This window comes from Schistocerca piceifrons, chromosome 1, assembly GCF_021461385.2.
Source record: "Schistocerca piceifrons isolate TAMUIC-IGC-003096 chromosome 1, iqSchPice1.1, whole genome shotgun sequence".
NCBI lineage: Eukaryota > Metazoa > Arthropoda > Insecta > Orthoptera > Acrididae > Schistocerca > Schistocerca piceifrons.
This window is the reverse complement of record NC_060138.1, coordinates 1,111,613,229-1,111,634,798: the sequence shown is the minus strand read 5'-3', so window position 1 is coordinate 1,111,634,798 and position 21,570 is coordinate 1,111,613,229. Positions and strand designations below refer to the sequence as shown.

The window sequence follows — 21,570 nt, the reverse complement described above, 5'->3', positions numbered from 1 at the left end:
AACATTGTTTACATAACACCTGATACACAATATGTGTCATTTCACAGGTGGCTCTCCCTTTGATAGTATATCTTTTGCCAGTTACAGGGCTGGTGTAGGCAGTGGTAATTATTTTCCTTAATTTCTGCAGTCTCAGCTTTTCTTCTGAGTAACTATTCCTTGTATTGCATTGTACGGAACAACGGACCTGAAATGACAGAGGGGCTTTGTTCCTGCTGTAGCCCTTAGTGGTTCACAACCCCACAACAGGCTACAGGCTACAGCAGTCCACTCATCCCACCTCCGCCTCACACCCACCAGCCCCCAGTGTTCCCCCCCCCCCCCCCCCCCCCCCCCCCCCCCCCCCACAGCCTTCATCAGTAAAAGAGAGACACACAACATTCACACACACAACCAGGCTCACCTCATACACTGGTGGAGTGTTTAGGGACTAGAATGCCAACAGGCACAGCATCAGAAGATTGTGGCACAGGGAGGTGGGGAGAAATGAGCAAAAAAGAAGAGGAGCTTGAAGCCTTAGGCCCTTCCCAGAACATCTCCACAGAGTCATTTCCCTCCTCACCCCTAGGACACCCTGCACACCCACCCTGAACATGCTCCCCAAAATCCACAAATCCAACAATCCTGGATGTTCCATTGCAGCTGGTTGTTGTGCCCCCATTGAAAGAATCTCGGCTCTCACTGACCAACACCCCCAAATCAATTGCCCATAATCTAGCCTCCCACAACAAAGACACCAACCCCTTCCTTCACCAACTCTCCATCATCCCCACCTATTTACCTCCAGGATCCCTACTGGCCACTGTTGACAACAACTCCCTATACACCAACATTCCTCATGCCCATGGTCTTACCACTATTGAACACTGCCTTTCCCAGTGTCCTTCAGACTCCAAACCAGCTTCCTTATTCTCATACATCTTACCGACTTTAGTCTAACCCACAACTATTTCTCACTTGAAGGGAAGGTCTGTAAACAAATCCACGGTACAGCCTTGGGCTTCTGTATGGCGCCCTTCTAGGCCAACATTTTTATGGGTCATCTAGAGGAGACGTTTCTAGCCTCTCAAAACACCAAACCCCTAATCAGGTTCAGGTTTATTGATGATATCTTCATGATGTGGGCTCAGGGCCAAGACACCTCATCTTATTCATTCCTTCACAACTTCAACACCTCCTCTCCCAACCACTTCACGTGGTCCTCCTCAATCCAGTTTGCCATCTTCCTAGATGTTGACCTCCTTCTCTCTGATGGTTCACTGCATGGGACAGCCACACGGTCCAGGGCACCTTGTCATGGTTCGTGTGGCTCTGCCCATTGGTGGTTGGAGAACTCTCTTGGGCATGAGTGTGTGTTGTACTTAGCGTAAGTTAGTTTAAGTTAGATTAAGTAGTGTGTAAGCCTAGGGACCGATGACCTCAGCAATTTCGTCCTATAGGAATTTACCACAAATCACAAATTTCCAAAAATTTCTGATGGCTCCATCTGCACCTCTGTACACATTAACCCCACAAACCACCAACATTACCTGCAGTTTGACAGCTGTCATCCCTTTCATACCAATAAATCCCTCCCATACAGCCTGGCTATTTGAGGATGACATATCTGCAGTGACAAAAAATCCCTTGCTCAGTGTGCTGAGGGTCTCACCAAGGTCTTCACAGACAGACACTATCCCCCAGAGGAAGCAGATTTCCTGTGCCATTTCCCCTCATAATCTCAATCCTCCCACCACCCCCAGCAACCAGCCACATAAGATTTTCCCCTTCATCACCCAGATCCACTCTAGACTGGAACAACTGAACCACATCCTTTGCCAGAGCTTTGATTAGCTATCATCATGCCCTGAAATGAGGGACATCATATGTGAGATACTTCCCAACCTCCACAACACCCTAGGCCATCCCTATGTCACTCCCAATCCCAAGCCCTTGCCACAAGGATCATATCCCTATGGAAGACTCATGTGCAAAACCTGCCCGATCCACACACCCAGCACGTCCTATTCTGGTCCTGTCACAGGTTAACCCTACCCTATCAGGCTCCACGCTATTGTGAAAGCAGCCATATCTTTCACTATCTCTGCTGCAATCATTGCACAGCTTTTTATATTGGTGTGACTACCAACCAGCTGTCCAGCAGGATGAATGGCCACCACCAAACTGTGGTCAAGGGCAAAGTACATCACCCTGTGGCACAACATGCAGCTGAACACAACACACTTGCTTTTAATGGCTGCTTCACTACTGGAGCCATCTGGATCCTTTCCTCCACCACCATCTTTCTGAACTGCTCAGATGGTAGTTACCCTTATGACACATTCTCTGCTCCCGTAATTTATCCCAGCCTGAACCTACATTAGCATACTGTCCCCACACCCTTCACCCAACAGTTTCCACCTCCTCTGTCCTATCATCTCCTCCCCATTCTCATCTTCCACACTGTTTATTTGCAGCCCCAATGAATCCACCCATCTTTCTGCTCGTTTCTCACCACCTCCCTGCTCATAACCTCCTGATGTGGCACTTGTTGGCATTCTAGTCCCTGCACAATCCAAAAGGCAGGGTTCATCTCTCTCCCCACCTGTACACTACTATCTCTTCCCCTTCCCCACCCCCTCCAGATTGCTGCTTGTATCCCACATGATAGCTGCATTTCAGCCTGAGATGCTGCAGTTGATGGTCATGTGTGTGTGATGTGTGCTTGCTTGTGTGTGTGAACAGTGTGTATGTCTATTTTACTGACAAAGGCTGTGGCCAAAAGCTTTATGTAAGTGTCTTTTAATTGTGTCTGTCTGCAACTTGATGTGTCTTCTTTACGGTGAGCAGCAATCTGTCTTTTCCTACATAGTTGATATTCCTACCTGGAGTTTCCATTGTTTGACTAAAACCACAATTATTTATCACAGCCAAAATTGTTATGTGAACACACAAAAACCAAACACAAAACTGCAAAGATAGGTCACATGTACAAGAAGGCTCTAGCCTGCCAGGAAAAAAACTTTAGTAGGAAGTTATATTCAGTGCCATTACAGAACTGTATGAAGTTTAAATAAGGGGTAATGTGCTCAATGTAATAAGAGAGATAAGGACAATGTAAAAGGTTGAAGTGTGGCAAGTGTGACTTTCTTCCATCCACCACCAGTATTTCAGTGTAATCACACGATCGGCAACCATCGGTGTTACTGACATTGGACATGCCACCACAGCACTATGACAGGGTGACTGTGAGACACCATTGAATTTGGCAACCATTGTAGAGCAGGCTATTGTAATGCGGTCCATCCAGTGGCGCCACCACCAGCATGATCCCGCATCATACACTGGCATGACTCACAAAGGAGTACTGCACTGTGTACTGATGGGCCAGAGAATCAAACTGGGATGCTACTAGGATCTTGGGTTTGACACAGGCCTGCAACACCACTGTACAGGATCAGCAATTGAGCCTAGCTGGGACATGAGCACTGCTGAATTTGTTTCTGCTTGTCCACTAGTGCAGAGGGCACCTGGTGTGAGGAAGTCCGAATGACAACTCTTCAACAGTGCAGACACTACACAGTTATAATATGTTTCTGAAGTTACCAGAAATGACAAACATGTGAATAAATCAATAATGAGAAAAGATAGTTGTATCAGCTGTTGCTTTCAGAATTTAACACAGCTTCTTTGACAGCAGAAAGTGAATGCTGGAAAACAGATGAGAAGAAGGAATTTGGTGATGAGGAAGGAAACTTTATTCCAACCTCCTGATAATCAATATGCAATAAGACATTATTTCCAGAATTAAGTAATTAGTTTACTGTGGTGGTACTGATGGAAAACAGATAAGTGTTGAGTTTATACTACTCTTAGTACCAGTCACAGAGTAACCTGTTTATTATTTAGCATAATGATTCTTTTAATGCAATTTTCTACTGACAAACAACAGGCAGAGAAAGGCAGTTCATACGACATTACTTCACCCTGAATTAGACTGATTCTTTCTGTATTACATCTTTTACATGTATCAACTGTATTTCCATTCAAGCAATTGAGCTAGATTTACCCTCAACCATCAACAGATGAATCTTAAAACCATCTCAAATTTAACTTGCTGTCTATCATTAAACCACAAATAATAACTGTCTGCTAACACTTTCTAGTCAGTACCGCTAAGAAATAACAACAAATTTCTAAATGAGATGAGAAAAATTATATGAAGTATAAGGTAGCTTACCTGAGAGCATTGTTTGTTATTTTTTCACATCCTGTAACAGCTTTATGTAAAATGAGTGCATAATCATCAGCAACGTGTTGCTTCTCAGTGCCTGTGATCGCATCATGATGCTGCATTATGCCTAAAGCATCTCTTAGTGCATCTAAATATTTCAGATCTTTGGTGTTCAGTGCAGCCAATACAAAGAGTTGCTTACATACCTAAGAAAATAAAAAAAAGTTTTAATGCTGTAATCATTAGAAACAGAGCACAAGATGCATTTATGTGTCCTTCTATACCATGCTAGTATTTGGCGTCAGTGATTCAGGTGGTAATGATTAACATTTTAAGGCACTCAGAGGTGTCTTAATCAGCATCCTTGCTGAATATGAAGGTATGAATTCAAAGAGATGAAGAGAATCATTACTAACAACTGATATTACAGTGGCAATGTTCCAACAATGCAGTAGTACCATTTGGAGGATGTCCGATCACGTCAACATATGGGAGAGCAAGAAAGTCGGCCTCTGTCAGTCAGATTTTGCCAGGCTCCTGTCAGAGGTCGGCATCAGGTAACACTGGTGGTAGTGTGGTGTTTTAACAATGCATAGCAATTAAACAGTGTATGGTACTGTATAAAGAGCAAATAGCAAGACTATTTGTATCTGGGAAGGAAAAATAAATGACACTTCCATTACATCTTAATTTAGAACCAAATCAATTACAAAAGTGGTTAAAGTTATAATGATAATTTGTGACTGGTTGTGTACATATTAGATTAATAAGTATGTCTTCAAATATTGTTGTTACATGTGTTTGGCTGTATGTTCAAACAAATGTTAATTAAGAGAATTATTATAACAACTAATATTACAGTAGCAATGTTCCAATAATGCATTAGTTCAAGATTTCATCTTGTTTCTCCTACTCCATCTATTTCATCCTTTTCATGATTTTTCCCACATGTTTGGATGTATTTTTGCGATTTTTTGGATGTATTTCTACATTATTTGTACTTGTTTTTATTCTCCATCATGGTTCCTTGCTCCTTCCATCTGTGTGAATACAGAAAAGTTTTCTTATCCTTAGCCAGAACCCAATCCCACATACCGTTCCTGCATTTTTTGTTGGCTCATGGAATCTCCCCTCACCCCTGTTGCCTCACCATCAAATTACCCATGTCTGGCTGCCACCCTTCCTGCCACAGTGACCTCCATCTTTTCCAATTCTGCCAGTCTTTAGCCCTCACCATCACAGTCCTGCAAAACCATATCAATCAGACCCAAACCTCCCTGCAATACATCCTCTCCATCTGTAAAATTCTCCTGCTATGCAATCCCAGTTTCCTGGAACCAAAGACACACAATGAAACTCTTACCCTGCAGGAACTTGAGCAACATGTGCAATGCCACCTCAAAAAACTCTCCAACCTGTTCACTTACTACTCCCACCTCGGACTACCATTATCTACCACCTCCACAACAACCTCCAAACCTCCCCCATGGCCCCTCATAGCTGACAAACCTTGCCTCATGGAACTACTACATTTACCTCACCCTCAAAAACTCCCTCCTATCACCATACACAATCCAGAACCTAAACAAACCTGAAAAACAATCATGAACCTTTCCTCCAAAAGCCTTAGCCCCACAGAAGTATCAGTCCTTTCCAAAGGCCTCACCCTTTGCCCCACTCCCAAATTAAATCATGCAGGACTTGTTGAAGACCTTCTCTCCTTCTCTCACACCCTCCAGTGGAAACACATTTTTGCCACTAATACTAGCAATCAGACTCAACCAAAGACCAGTGTTAAACCCTACCTGACCCAGTTCACTCCTCACTGCCCCCAAATCACCCTCAGCTAACTTTGCAGAATTTCTTAACCTCAAACTTTGTCTTACCATTGTTCCTCAAATCCCTCAACACGCAAATTAATCTTACATCTGTGGAAAGAACCGCAATCCACCACCTAAAAACTTGTTCCAACCTTATAATCCAGACCAACACCTTCAGCCCATTATCTGTTATATAAAAGATACCAGTCTTTTCCTCCACCAGCTCTCTCCACAGTTGCTGTTCCTTTACCACATGGTGCCCTGTCTGTCACTTTACACAAACATCCCTAATGACCATGGCATTATCACTATTGAACACTAATAGACACTCACATGGCACCATCCTATGCCAACTTGTTGTTGGACCATATATACGAATCCTTCCTAAATATTCAGAATCCCAAACCACTCACCTGGTTCAGATTCATTGATCACATCTTCATGATCTGGATTGAGGATGAGGACACCCTATTCACATTCCTCCAGAATCTCAACACCTTCTTCCCCATTCACTTCAACTGGTCCTGTTCAATGGAACAAGCCACCTTCCTTGATGTTGACCTCCACCTCAAAGATGGTTACATCAGTACCTCCGTCCATATCAAACCTACTAACCACCAGCAATACCTCCAGTTTGATAGCTGCCACCTGTTCCATTCCAAGAAGTTTCTTCCCTGCAGCCTAGCCACCCGTGGCTGTCACATCTGTAATGAGCAGTCCCTCTCGAAAAACACCAAGGGCCTCACTGAGGCCTTCACAGGCCATAATTATCCTCCCAACCTTGAACAAAAGCAGATCTCCTGTGTGTTATCTCTCCTGTCACCCACCACTTCCCAAAGTCCCACTGTCTAGCCAAAGAGAAGCATTCCCCTCGGGCCTCAGCAGCCCCAGGACTGGAGCAACTGAATCACATTGACTGTCATGCTTTCGACTACCTGTCATCATGCCCTGAAATGAGGAATGTCCTACCCTCTCTCTTTCCCACCACTCTGACAGTGGTATTCTGCTACCCACTGAACCTACACAGTATCCTTTCCATCCCTAGACAACCCCTGCTCTCAACCCCTTGCCCCATCGCTCATATCTCTATAGTAGATCTAGATGCAAGATGTCTCGTATATCCTCTCACCACCACCTACTCCAGTATGGTCACAAGCACCACCTATCCCATCAAAGGTGCGGCTACCTATGAAACCAGTAATGTGATCTACAAGCTAAGCTGCAATCATTGTGCTGCATTCTACGTGTGAATGACTACCAACAAGCTGTCTGTCCACATGAATGGTCATCGACAAATTATGGCCAAGAAACAGCTGGACCACCCCAATGCTGAGCATGCCACCCAACACAAAGTTTTTCATTTCAATGACTGCTTCACAGCCTGTGCCATCTGGATCCTTCCCCCCAACATCAGCTTTTCTGAATTCCACTGATGGGAACTCTCCCTGCAATACATCCAGTGGTGGATACAGAAAAACCTCAAGGAGGGGCCACAAAAGGTATCTTGAGCTACCTTTACTTTTACCATAGTAAAAAATAATCAAGTCACGTGTAAAGTGCGTCAATGCCATCTTGTGACATGAAAAAGTTACAATTGTGGTTCTCTTTCTTAAATGATGAATTTATGCGCCTATTCTTCCTGGCAAATTGGTTAATTACAACATCAATAGGACAATCAGTGTCAGGGTGAGTGTTCAACAGAGCTAAGCTATTAAGTCGATCCTCCTTCATTGTCAACCTCTGGCATGTCTTTGCTCGCTCCAGTGTTGAAAAACTTCTTTCTCCTGTAGCAATAGATGCAGGTAGACAAGCAAATATTTTGTACAGCATGTGTAGAGTGGAATAGTTACACTCCTGGAAATGGAAAAAAGAACACATTGACACCGGTGTGTCAGACCCACCATACTTGCTCCGGACACTGCGAGAGGGCTGTACAAGCAATGATCACATGCACGGCACAGCGGACACACCAGGAACCGCGGTGTTGGCCGTCGAATGGCGCTAGCTGCGCAGCATTTGTGCACCGCCACCGTCAGTGTCAGCCAGTTTGCCGTGGCATACGGAGCTCCATCGCAGTCTTTAACACTGGTAGCATGCTGCGACAGCGTGGACGTGAACCGTATGTGCAGTTGACGGACTTTGAGCGAGGGCGTATAGTGGGCATGCGGGAGGCCGGGTGGACGTACCGCCGAATTGCTCAACACGTGGGGCGTGAGATCTCCACAGTACATCTATGTTGTCGCCAGTGGTCGGCGGAAGGTGCACATGCCCGTCGACCTGGGACCGGGCCGCAGCGACGCACGGATGCACGCCAAGACCGTAGGATCCTACGCAGTGCCGTAGGGGACCGCACCGCCACTTCCCAGCAAATTAGGGACACTGTTGCTCCTGGGGTATCGGCGAGGACCATTCGCAACCGTCTCCATGAAGCTGGGCTACGGTCTCGCACACCGTTAGGCCGTCTTCCGCTCACGCCCCAACATCGTGCAGCCCGCCTCCAGTGGTGTCGCGACAGGCGTGAATGGAGGGACGAATGGAGACGTGTCGTCTTCAGCGATGAGAGTCGCTTCTGCCTTGGTGCCAATGATGGTCGTATGCGTGTTTGGCGCCGTGCAGGTGAGTGCCACAATCAGGACTGCATACGACCGAGGCACACAGGGCCAACACCCAGCATCATGGTGTGGGGAGCGATCTCCTACACTGGCCGTACACCACTGGTGATCGTCGAGGGGACACTGAATAGTGTACGGTACATCCAAACCGTCATCGAACCCATCGTTCTACCATTCCTAGACCGGCAAGGGAACTTGCTGTTCCAACAGGACAATGCACGTCCGCATGTATCCCATGCCACCCAACGTGCTCTAGAAGGTGTAAGTCAACTACCCTGGCCAGCAAGATCTCCGGATCTGTCCCCCATTGAGCATGTTTGGGACTGGATGAAGCGTCGTCTCACGCGGTCTGCACGTCCAGCAGGAACGCTGGTCCAACTGAGGCGCCAGGTGGAAATGGCATGGCAAGCCGTTCCACAGGACTACATCCAGCATCTCTACGACCGTCTCCATGGGAGAATAGCAGCCTGCATTGCTGCGAGAGGTGGATATACACTGTACTAGTGCCGACATTGTGCATGCTCTGTTGCCTGTGTCTATGTGCCTGTGGTTCTGTCAGTGTGATCATGTGATGTATCTGACCCCAGGAATGTGTCAATAAAGTTTCCCCTTCCTGGGACAATGAATTCACGGTGTTCTTATTTCAATTTCCAGGAGTGTAGATCTAGGACAAACAGGCAACACTTGCATAACAGAATCATGATCATTAAGGGTGTTTATGCTTGTTTGCTTGTATTGAAGAATCTCTCCCATTAGTCTCTTTTTAATCACAAAATAGTAGAATATTTGTGACTTTTCTTGCACAAATGCCAGAGAGAATAATGTATTGAGGTCACTAGAATGGCTATGACTTTTCTTGAACAAATGCCAGACAGAATAATATATTGAGGTCACTAGAATGGTGAGTTCTTCTTTATCATAAATATAGTCTGTGGATCAATACCTGCAGATAGTTGTTTCCTAATCTCTCAAAATATTTGAGGTTCGGTCGTGAAGTGTAGAAACCAGTCCAGTAAGAGTGATAATCTGAACCGTAAGGAAAGAAATCATCATATTTTAATGGCCAAGTAACATTAGCTTCATTTACTGCTTTCAGATAACACGATGGTGTCGAGTAGAGTACATTGATCGTGCTTCCTTTCTGCTGTTGTCTTTCATTGACATACCTGTAACATAAATAAAATATCTTAATGGAAAAATCAAACAATGGAAAATGCAGGATGGAATGTAACAATATTATGAAAAGGAAAGTTGCCACTCACCATATCAAGTGGAAATGCTGACTTGCAGATAGACACAACAAAAAGAGTGTCACAAATAAGCTTTCTGCCAGTATGGCATTCATCAAAATAGATGACAGACAGACACAAACACACACACACACACACACACACACACACACACACACACACACAACAAACTCAGATGCACGCAACTGCAGTTTCTGGCCTTGTTGGCCTAAAGCTTATTTGTGACTGTCTTTTTGTTGTGCCTACCTGTGACTCAAGATCTTAAGGGAAGAATTACTCCCAATTAATTTACTGGTTTATTCACATTTCATGCCTGATGCCTGACTGAGCTACCTCTCCTTTACAAACCTTCCCCACCCTACTCAGCTCCAAAGCTAGGATTTTTTTTAAAATTGCATCTATGAGCAGCACTTGGAAATACACATCTTGAAGGTAAGATAAAACGAAGGTAACATAAAACAATTAGTATGGTCAGCAAAAAATCCTCTCACCAAGCAGCAGTGGACAGAAAAATATAGAAAGGTAAAAAATTATTTACTTTTGGAATGATATACGGCAAGAACATAGGAGAGGAGCAAGCCACCAGTGGGCTCACACTGATGCGGTCTGGGGGAGTTACAATTAGCGCACAGTGAAGTGGAGGAATGGAACAGAGTGAGAACAAGATGGAGACTGAGGAAAAAGTGTGTGTGTGTGTGTGTGGGGGGGGGGGGGGGGGGGGGGGAGGAGGGAGGTTGTGGGGGGGGGTGTAGAAACAATGAAGTTGGAGGTGTGGGGACAGGGTGCAGATGAGTGTGGCACAGAGGCTAGTGGACATTAAGGCCTGGAAGGTTTCTGAACTGTAAGGACACTTTCCACCTACATAATCCACTGAAGCTGGTATTGGTGGAAAAGTCGGATGGGGGTTTGGGGGAGAGGACGGAAGAAGGTGAGTGGATCCTGATGGACATATTGTGAAGCATCCATTGAAATTGAGAATGTTATACTCAGCAAAGTCTTCTGTCACTGGGTGGTCAATTCTGCTCTCGGTCATTATTTAGAGGTTGCATTCATTCAAGTTGACAGTTGGTTAGTGGTCATGCCCATGTAATATGCTGAGCAGACATCTGTAGCCCTATGCTTTATTTTATGTCAGTTATGCAGTGGTCTCTTTTTCCTTAGAAGCTTCTTTACAGTGACTATATACCAAGGGGGGGTCCTTCCCATTATGAACTGTTGTACTGGGTACATATCCAGTGCATGGTCACCTATTCTTCTAAATTTGAGCCATAGTTCCTTCGCGTTCACGTGTCATGTGCCAAAAGTTTCAAGTTCCTCACTAAGATAGGACACTACTGACTTTTATCTTGTTTACCGAACATATAGATCTTTCTACTTGTTTTAGTTGTCCTTTCTCCTTTGGTACTCATTGTTGCCACAACCACATCACTGATACCAGTTTCAATGCGGACATCTTCAAAGAGGTGAGGTCCACTTGTTGCCATTAGATTCAATATATTTCCATCATGAGTGTGGTTGAGAACTATCTGATCTAGATAGGTTTCAGAGAAGGCATTTAGCTTATTGCACCCACCACTAACAAAACTATAATTTTGCCCAATTGATTGTTGGATGATTAAAGTGTCTGCAGATTACAGTATGATTGAGGAGCTTATGTGCAAGTGAACTGAGATTTTCTCTAAAGTTTTTGGTTACTTCAGGAGGTGAGTTTTGTGGGCAACAGAAGGATCCAGTTATCATTTTGTGCCCACCCCTGAAACTGTGGCTTGTCCAAATAATCTTGCATGCAACTCCATTGGATTCAAGGTATCTTTGGTACTGTGGTAAATACACCATCTCCATTTCTTATTAGCTTGTCCTTTCAATAAACACTTAAATTTTCTCCAAATATCTCACTGGTATCAAATTCAGCTTTCGGCCAGCTTTCTGCACCTAATATTGTGTTGTGAATGCTTCAGCAGTTAACTGCTAGAATTTTAATATCTGATCTATAGGAGCCATTAATTTGGAGTTTACACATATATTTCTGCATCACACATAGCTGTCATTATCTGGACTGGATGGAAAGTTGCCCAATACAAAAAAAACCTTCCATGCACATCACACACAGTCAGCTACCTGGATAGCAGCCTCTGATGTATAGTGAACACTTGACCCACTTATGGGGACTCCACAGTTCTCAGTCCTATGGCACAAGTCCAGTAAGTCACAGAACCCTTCAAGTCTGTGCTCAGTCCTTCCACCTGAGTCAGAAGTAGGGAGCCACGATCAGTCCTGGGGACAATGCTGCAAATTGTGAGCCTTGTTGAAACTCAGTGTGCAAGGTGGATCTTATCAGCCTTCTTTGCCAGTTGCTGGAATGATCCAAGCATGACTTTGGAGCCCAGACAACAGGCCGCATTTGTTGAAGTGAGTGCCTATGACACTCCCATACCCGGCATACACAATCTACATCTACATCTACATCCATACTCCGCAAGCCACCTGACGGTGTGTGGCGGAGGGTACCCTGAGTACCTCTATCGGTTCTCCCTTCTATTCCAGTCTCTTATTGTTCGTGGAAAGAAGGATTGTCGGTATGCTTCTGTGTGGGCTCTAATCTCTCTGATTTTATCCTCATGGTCTCTTCGCGAGATATACGTAGGAGGGAGCAATATACTGCTTGAATCTTCGGTAAAGGTATGTTCTCTAAACTTTAACAAAAGCCCGTACCGAGCTACTGAGCGTCTCTCCTGCAGAGTCTTCCACTGGAGTTTATCTATCATCTCCGTAATGCTTTCACAATTACTAAATGATCCTGTAACGAAGCGCGCTGCTCTCCGTTGGATCCTTTCTATCTCTTCTATCAACCCTATCTGGTACGGATCCCACACTGCTGAGCAGTATTCAAGCAGTGGGCGAACAAGCGTACTGTGACCTACTTCCTTTGTTTTCAGATTGCATTTCCTTAGGATTCTTCTAATGAATCTCAGTCTGGCATCTGCTTTACCGACGATCAACTTTATATGATCATTCCATTTTAAATTACTCCTAATGCATACTCCCAGATAATTTATGGAATTAACTGCTTCCAGTTGCTGACCTGCTATTTTGTAGCTAAATGATGAGGGATCTATCTTTCTATGTATTTCCAGCACATTACACTTTTCTACATTGAGATTGAATTGCCATTCCCTGCACCATGCGTCAATTCGCTGCAGATCCTCCTGCATTTCAGTACAATTTTCCATTGTTACAACCTCTCGATACACCACAGCATCATCTGCAAAAAGCCTCAGTGAACTTCCGATGTCATCCACCAGGTAATTTATGTATATTGTGAATAGCAATGGTCCTATGACACTCCCCTGCGGCCCACCTGAAATCACTCTTACTTCGGAAGACTTCTCTCCATTGAGAATGACATGTTGTGTTCTGTTATCTAGGAACTCTTCAATCCAATCACACAATTGGTCTGATAGTCCATATGCTCTTACTTTGTTCATTAAATGACTGTGGGGAACTGTATCGAACACCTTGCGGAAGTCAAGAAACACGGCATCTACCTGTGAACCCGTGTCTATGGCCCTCTGAGTCTCATGGACGAATAGCGCAAGCTGGGTTTCACACGACCGTCTTTTTCAAAACCGATGCTGATTCCTACAGAGTAGATTTCTAGTCTCCAGAAAAATCATTATACTCGAACATAATATGTGCTCCAAAATTCTACAACTGATCGACGTTAGAGATATAGGTCTATAGTTCTGCACATCTGTTCGACGTCCCTTCTTGAAAATGGGGATGACCTGTGCCCTTTTCCAATGCTTTGGAATGCTATGCTCTTCTAACGACCTACGGTACACCGCTGCAAGAAGAGGGGCAAGTTCCTTCGCGTACTCTGTGTAAAATTGAACTGGTATCCCATCAGGTCCAGCGGCCTTTCCTCTTTTGAGCGATTTTAATTGTTTCTCTATCCCTCTGTCGTCTATTTTGATATCTACCATTTTGTCATCTGTGCGACAATCTAGAGAAGGAACTACAGTTCAGTCTTCCTCTGTGAAACAGCTTTGGAAAAATACATTTAGTATTTCGGCCTTTAGTCTGTCATCCTCTGTCAGTACCATTTTGGTTACAGAGTGTCTGGACATTTTGTTTTGATCCACCTACCACTTTGACATAAGACCAAAATTTCTTAGGATTTTCTGCCAAGTCAGTACATAGAACTTTACTTTCGAATTCATTGAACGCCTCTCGCATAGCCCTTCTCACACTACATTTCACTTCGCGGAATTTTTGTTTGTCTGCAAGGCTTTGGTTATGTTTATGTTTGCTGTGAAGTTCCCTTTGCTTCCGCAGCAGTTTTCTAACTCAGTTGTACCATGGTGGCTCTTGTCCATCTCTTACAATCTTGCTTGGCACATACTCATCTAACGCATATTGTACGATGGTTTTGAACTTTGTCCACTGATCCTCAACACTATCTGTACTTGAGACAAAACTTTTGTGTTGAGCCATCAAGTACTCTGAAATCTGCTTTTTGTCACTTTTGCTAAGCAGAAAAATCCTCCTACCTTTTTTAATATTTCTATTTACAGCTGAAATCATTGATGCAGTAACCGCTTTATGATCGCTGATTCCCTGTTCTGCGTTAACTGTTTCAAATAGTTCAGGGGTGTTTGTCACCAGAATGTCTAACATGTTATCACCATGGGTCGGCTCTCTGTTTAACTGCTCAAGGTAGTTTTCAGATAAAGCACTTAAAAAAATTTCACTGGATTCTTTGTCCCTGCCACCTGCTATGAACGTTTGAGTCTCCCAGTCTATATCCGGCAAATTAAAATCTCCACCCAGAACTACAACATGGTGGGGAAATCTACTCGAAATATTTTCCAAATTATCCTTCAGGTGCTCAGCCACAACTGCTGCTGAGCCAGGGGGCCTATAGAGACATCCAATTACCGTGTCTGAGCCTGCTTTAACCGCGACCTTCACCCAAATTATTTCACATTTCGGATCTCCGTCAATTTCCTTGGATACTATTGCACTTCTTATCACTATAAACACGCCTCCCCCTTCACTGTCCAGCCTGTCTCTGCGGTATACATTCCAATCTGAGTTTAGGATTTCATTACTGTTTACGTCTGGTTTCAGCCAACTTTCTGTCCCTAGTACTATATGGGCGTTGTGACCGTTTATTAATGAGAGCAGTTCTGGGACCTTTCTATAGACGCTCCTGCAGTTTACTATTAGCACATTAATATTGTTATTCCCTGTTGCATTTTGCCTACTCCTACCTTGCCACGTCTCAGGAGGCGTCTTGTCGGGCCTAGGGAGGGAATTCTCTAACCTAAAAAACCCCCATGTGCACTACACACGTACTCCGCTACCCTTGTAGCCACTTCCAGCATGTAGTGCACGCCTGACCTATTCAGGGGGACCCTACATTTCTCCACCTGATAGCGGAGGTTGAGAAATTTGCACCCCAGATCTCTGCAGAATCGTCTGAGCCTCTGGTTTAAGCCTTCCACTCGGCTCCAAACCAGAGGACCATGATCGTTTCTGGGAACGATACTACAAATAGTTAGCTCTGATTCCACCCCACAAGCGAGGCTTTCCGCCTTCACCAATTCCGCCAACCACCTGTACGAACTGAGGATGACCTCTGAACCCAGACGGCAGGAGTCATTGGTGCCGACATGAGCAACAATTTGCAGTCGGGTGCACCCAGTGCTCTCTATCGCCGCCAGCAGGGCCTCCTCCACATCTCGGATGAGACCCCCCGGCAAGCAGACAGAGTAAACACTGACCTTCTTCCCCGACCTTTCCGCTATTTCCCTAAGGGGCTCCATCACCCGCCTAACGTTGGAGCTCCCAATAACTAATAAACCCCTCTCCCCGTGTGCCTGCTCGGACCTTGCTGAAGGAGTGGCCACATGCCCACTCACAGGCAGAGCGGGCGATGCCACACGGCCAGCCTCCACATTTACCCTCCGCCTCGTGCGCCGTGAATGCCGCTGAACCTGCCATTCCCCTTGGGGAGAGGGTGGCCCAACCGTGCCCGGTACCCACGAAGATGTCTTGACAGCAGGGACAGTGGGTGAAGCATGTAACACCTGGGGTGTACCATGCGACACGCCAGACTCCCCACTGCTGCTACACTCTGAGGCAGCAGCCTGAAGACGGCTGACCGTGGCCATCAACACGCTCAGCTGTTCGCGAACAGTGGCCAGCTGCTCCTGCGTCCGTACACAGCAGTCACACATCCTATCCATCCTAAGAAATCAATTTACTGTAGAGAGTTAATCAACTTTTAACTAGACTGCTAATTCACTAAAGGCGGCTGATTGTTGACTAAACTGTGGTTGCTAGCCACTTCTTGTGAAAACAATGAAAATAGCACTACCCGTCTCTGGACTGTATTGAAAACAAACACTAACACTATTGGCACTATGGTTGACTAAAGGGACTCTCTCTGACTGTATTAAAAACAAACACAAAATCTATGAAGACTATTACTAACACTCGACAAAGCTTCCTAAAAGCAAAAACACACGGAAGAAGAAGTGACAAGTAAGAAAAATACAGTTAATACTTAAATTAAAGTAGCTCACTGCACAGCAGATGTGAAGCGGACGGCAGTTACGATGACACAATGAGTGCACCTGGTATTTCTTTCTGTCCCTTGCTATCATTTTCGTAAGAGGTACCATTATTCACCATATGTTTGAACTGCTGATGATTAATAGGCCTGTATCCTTTTACATTTGCCTTCTCTTGACACAGGACAAAGCAGGTTTCCCCCAAACGGGTGAAGTGAGTCCCACTGGCTCAGTTTCAGTTTCAATGAAAGACAGCACATGAACTTGTTGGTTAGGGGGATTGGTATAGCACCCTGAGTCCTCCCTGGTCTCTGTCCACCTGGGACAGGGTGCCTAGATCTACTAGTGAAAGGCCACTTGCAGTCAAAAGGATAAGTAATGATAGATCCTGCACTTCCTGCAGAGAAGACAGCATCCACTTGAGAGGATATTACTTGACGTATCTTTGGTACTACAGGTACATGACTCTCAGCAGCTCTTCCTGCAAACCTATCCACAGCACCTGCCAATCATTTGAAAATAGTCAGCACTATTTCCAGCTGCTTGGGAATGTCAAGTAACTCATCCTGTGTTCAAGAATTCATTCACAGTGAACCTGCACTGTGGCTAGTGCAATGTTTTACTTGGCAGTGAACAAATAACTTTAAAGTAAGTCTGCTAACTAACTTTTAATCTTTTGATCTAAAAAATTATTAAGTCCCTATCAAATACATGAGACAGTATTTCCATTAACATTCTAAATGTTAATTATAGCTCCTAACAAACTCCAAAATAGAGTTAATTTACAACAACTGTAGATAATATATTCCTCTTGAAAGAGAAAACTAAATGTGAGTCAATATGTTAGTTACAACACCTGCTACAGTAACTAAATTACAAGAAACAATTTATTATTATGAATTAAATTATGCACAGGACAATGGTAACTTCCAAAAATTCTTTATTATTATTATTATTATTATTATATATTAAGCATCCATTCATCAAATCTGTGATATATGACACAGCTTATTCTTACACAGTTTTAAATACATGCCATATAACAGTAACACTGCTTCAATAACATAAATGAAATGTAAATTTATGTGCAATAATATATACTGAAATTTGGGGTGGTCTAATGTTTGTCAGTACCTGTGTGTCACAAACAGTGACTTCTTATGTAGTAAATTATCCACAACACTCCTAACTTATGCAAATTTTTACAAATATAGTGTTGTAAGTGTCCAAAATTTCTCAAAAATAATCTGTTTTTCATGTAATTAAACAATGAAATTAGAGAACAGTTGTTTTGAATGAGGATAGTCCTATTATCCTCAAAAATTTTAAAAAAGTACACTACATTTAAGCCTACAATTGACAATAACAGTTTGAGTTAATTGCAGTACTCACAAATGTTCGAAATTTCACAATATACCATAATAATCGTAGAGGGAGACCAAGAGATGAATACACTAAGCAGATTCAGAAGGATGTAGGTTGCAGTAAGTACTGGGGGATGAAGAAGCTTGCACAGGATAGAGCAGCATGGAGAGCTGCATCAAACCAGTCTCAGGACTGAAGACCACAACAACAAACAACCATAATACAAATGAGTATTGATACACCTAGTGAAAGATTATGAAGAAGTGATACAAACAGCAAAATATTTGAATCTAGAACTTGAAATCAGCACATGAATGTAGCACACGCAATCTCACACAAAGAAAAACTCAAATTTTAGCAGTAGGACCTAGAGCAAGGTCATGCTGGAGGCACTCAATTCCTGGAGGTAACAATCCAGCACTGAGTTTGCAAAGGTCTTGTTAAGTTGTTCACACAGTCCCCACCCTCCAAACATAGTCCAAAAGTAGATCTCTCATGTCAAGCCAACATTCCACTAATCCTCTAACCGGTCCCTTTAAGCTTTTAATAATAACTGAACTCATTACCCAGTATCACTGTTCACGAAAGCTTTAGAAACTTCTCATTGTGCCCGAAAATGAAAACTCACTACCCAGAATACTTTCCTTACCTATGGCAGTAGTGTTCTGTTGCTCATCCAATCTAAGAATCACCCTGGTCCATCCATGTGCCACTCCTACTACCAACCCCTGGACACATGAGTCATGTCACTACGGAAGATCACTATACAAGACCAATACTATTGACCCATGTAGCAATTCTTACTCCACTCCTGCCACAAGCTTATCCAATACTGTCTGAGGGAGGTGCATGTGTGAAAGCATTCTTCTAATAAACCATCTCTCCTGGATCATTTTTATATACATTTATGTGGGCATGAGCATCAACTAGTTATCCGGTCAAGTGAATGGCTATCACCAAAGAGTAGTCTAAAGCAGAGTTGACTATCCAGTGACAGAACATGCTCCCGAGCAAAATGTGTTCAACTTTAAAGGCTGTTTAACAACCTATGTCATCTGTATCCCCATCCCCATCCCTCCAACTGTACCAGATTCTCTGAATTACTTGCTTGAAATTTGTTCTTACAATACAACCTTCAATCTCATAATTCTTTGGCCATATCTTCTGTCCCAAAATCACCTCCAGCCCTTGCCCCATGTTCACAACTTCACTCTTTCTACACACACATATGTGCCACTATGGTTATTTGTGTGAGGGTGCATTCGTTATGGCACATTTATATCCAGTCTCCTCACTTTCTCGCTTTCCAGCCATTAAACAGCCTTTGGTGCACCCCTTCCTCTCCCTCCTCATCTTCTTTCTCCTCTCTCTCACTCCACTTAATGGACAACTGTTCATCCCAGCGAAGCTGTAGTTTCAGTAAACAGGCGACAACCATTCATCCCAGCTCGGCAGTTGTGGTACAAGAGCTGTGACATAATTGCTCTCTCTCTCTCTCTCTCTCTCTCTCTCTGTGTGTGTGTGTGTGTGTGTGTGTGTGTGTGTGTGTGTGTGTGTGTGCGAGAGAGAGAGAGAGAGAGAGAGAGAGAGAGAGAGAGAGAGAGAGAGAGAGAGCACTGTGGGGTCCTCTAAATGGCTCACGGGTGCACAATGCACAACACATCAGAGTCTGCTACACAGGTGCATTTGTTATGGCACATTTATATCCAGTCTCCTCACTTTCTCACTTTCCAGCCATTAAACAGCCTTTGGTGCACCCCTTCCTCTCCCTCCTCATCTTCTTTCTCCTCTCTCTCACTCCACTTAATGGACAACTGTTCATCCCAGCGAAGCTGTAGTTTCAGTAAAAGGGCGACAACCATTCATCCCAGCTCGGCAGTTCTGGTACAAGACCTGTGACATAATGCTTTTCTTTTGGTTAGGTGTTTCTCCATCCATTATAAACAATGATCACTGTAGGGGCCACAAAGTAGCTTCTGTGCAGGGTATGGTGGTCAATGCAAAGAGATGAGCTTTCGTCTGAAGTGCTGGGCAACTCCAGTGCACATCTAGTGATTGCACTGCTGTACACAATATGGCATCGCAGTTTCCAAGCATTGTAGGAGCAGGATGAGTTTTGCATAGCCAGGTATGAGAGATTGTTTACAATGCAATTAAATTTATGTTGGAAGAGGCAAGAGAGAGAGGATAAAAATTCAATTAAAAAGTATCACACTGGACTTAAAGAAGGTTTAATAAAGAGGGTGCAAAAGTAGTTGCTGGTAGCTATGACAGTTTATCTACTCCAAGATAAAAGCAGAATGGAAATGGAAATGAAGTCCCTTGCTTCTTGATAGAGCATAGGGGAATGATGCGGGAGATCCGCGCTGCCATACTAGGCAAGGTCCTAATGTAGGTGGTTTGCCATTGCCTTCCTCTGACAATAAAGGGGATGAATGATAATGATGAAGATGATACAACACACAGTCATCTCGGGGAAGGTGAAAATCCCTGACCCCGCTGAGAATTGAACTCAGAACCCCGTGCTCGGGAAGCGAGACCACTACCGCGAGACCACAAGCTGCGGACTAAGGAGAAAAGAATCTTACATTTAGCTAATTTCAATGAATAAGGTTTGAGGAGACTGATACATACTTTTCATGTGACAATCAAACAGCTTCCTTCAATAAAAGTCATATTTTTCCATCATAAGAGAAAATGCCTCCTTTAAAGGAAGAATTTCGTCATTACAGCACCTATTTCACAAGTCAGGCTTCCGGTATGTCAGTTTTTTAATGTCCATGTATTATTTATATATTTTTGTGTAATTAACATGTCTAATATGCACTATGTGGTGTAAAGCATTGGATAACGGGAAAGTGTTTGTGCAATATTTAGAAATATGCAGTACATGTATTGACTATTTAAATAAAATAAAAAAGTTCTGTGAAGATGGTAGACCTACCATACATGTCACTGAAACATGCATTCACTGTTTGCGTGCTACACCCAATGAGTGGAGAGATGGATCAAGTGAAAGAGTAAAGGCACTAATATCAAAATGACAATGTCTCATTACATTCTGGCTCACAAATGAGTGTGTTACATAACATCAGCTTTTAAGATTGGTGAGGATAGACAACTCCACCCAAGTCCAAAGAAAAATTCAGAAGATTAGCTAAATTTGGGGATTAGATTAGGAAATGAGATGCTTAAAGTAGTAAAGGAGTTTTGTTATTTTGGGAGCAAAATAACTGATGATGGTCGAAGTAGAGAGGATATAAAATGTAGACTGGCAATGGCAACATAGTGAAAGAACTGGAAGCAAGGTGTAGCAAAGCTAATGCAGTGAGCGCTAAGCTACGATCTACTCTCTTCTGCAAGAAGGAAGTCAGTACCAAGACTAAGTTATCTGTGCACCGTTCAATCTTTCGACCAACTTTGTTGTATGGGACCGAAAGCTGGGTGGATTCAGGTTACCTTATCAATAAGGTTGAGGTTATGGATATGAAAGTAGCTAGGATGATTGCAGGTACTAGTAGATGGGAACAATGGCAGGAGGGTGTGCACAATGAGGAAATCAAAGAAAAACTGGGAATGAACTCTATAGATGTAGCAGTCAGAGCGAACAGGCTTAGATGGTGGGGTCATGTTACACGCATGGGAGAAGCAAGGTTACCCAAGAGACTCGTGGGTTCAGCAGTAGAGGGTAGGAGGAGTCGGGGTAGACCAAGGAGAAGGTACCTGGATTCG

At 43.8% G+C, this 21,570-nt stretch overlaps 1 protein-coding gene across 1 annotated transcript in view; it reads right to left on the bottom strand.

Moving 5' to 3' along the window:
• Window positions 1-21,570, bottom strand: part of LOC124778072 (lysosomal alpha-mannosidase-like) — a 291,632-nt gene that overhangs the window by 99,095 nt on the left and 170,967 nt on the right. The window contains exons 9-10 of the mRNA XM_047253619.1: window positions 9,589-9,811; window positions 4,220-4,419 (exon numbers count right to left, since the gene is read on the bottom strand). Coding sequence (XP_047109575.1) covers window positions 4,220-4,419; window positions 9,589-9,811 — 423 coding nt within the window. The remainder of the gene's footprint in view (window positions 1-4,219; window positions 4,420-9,588; window positions 9,812-21,570) is intronic.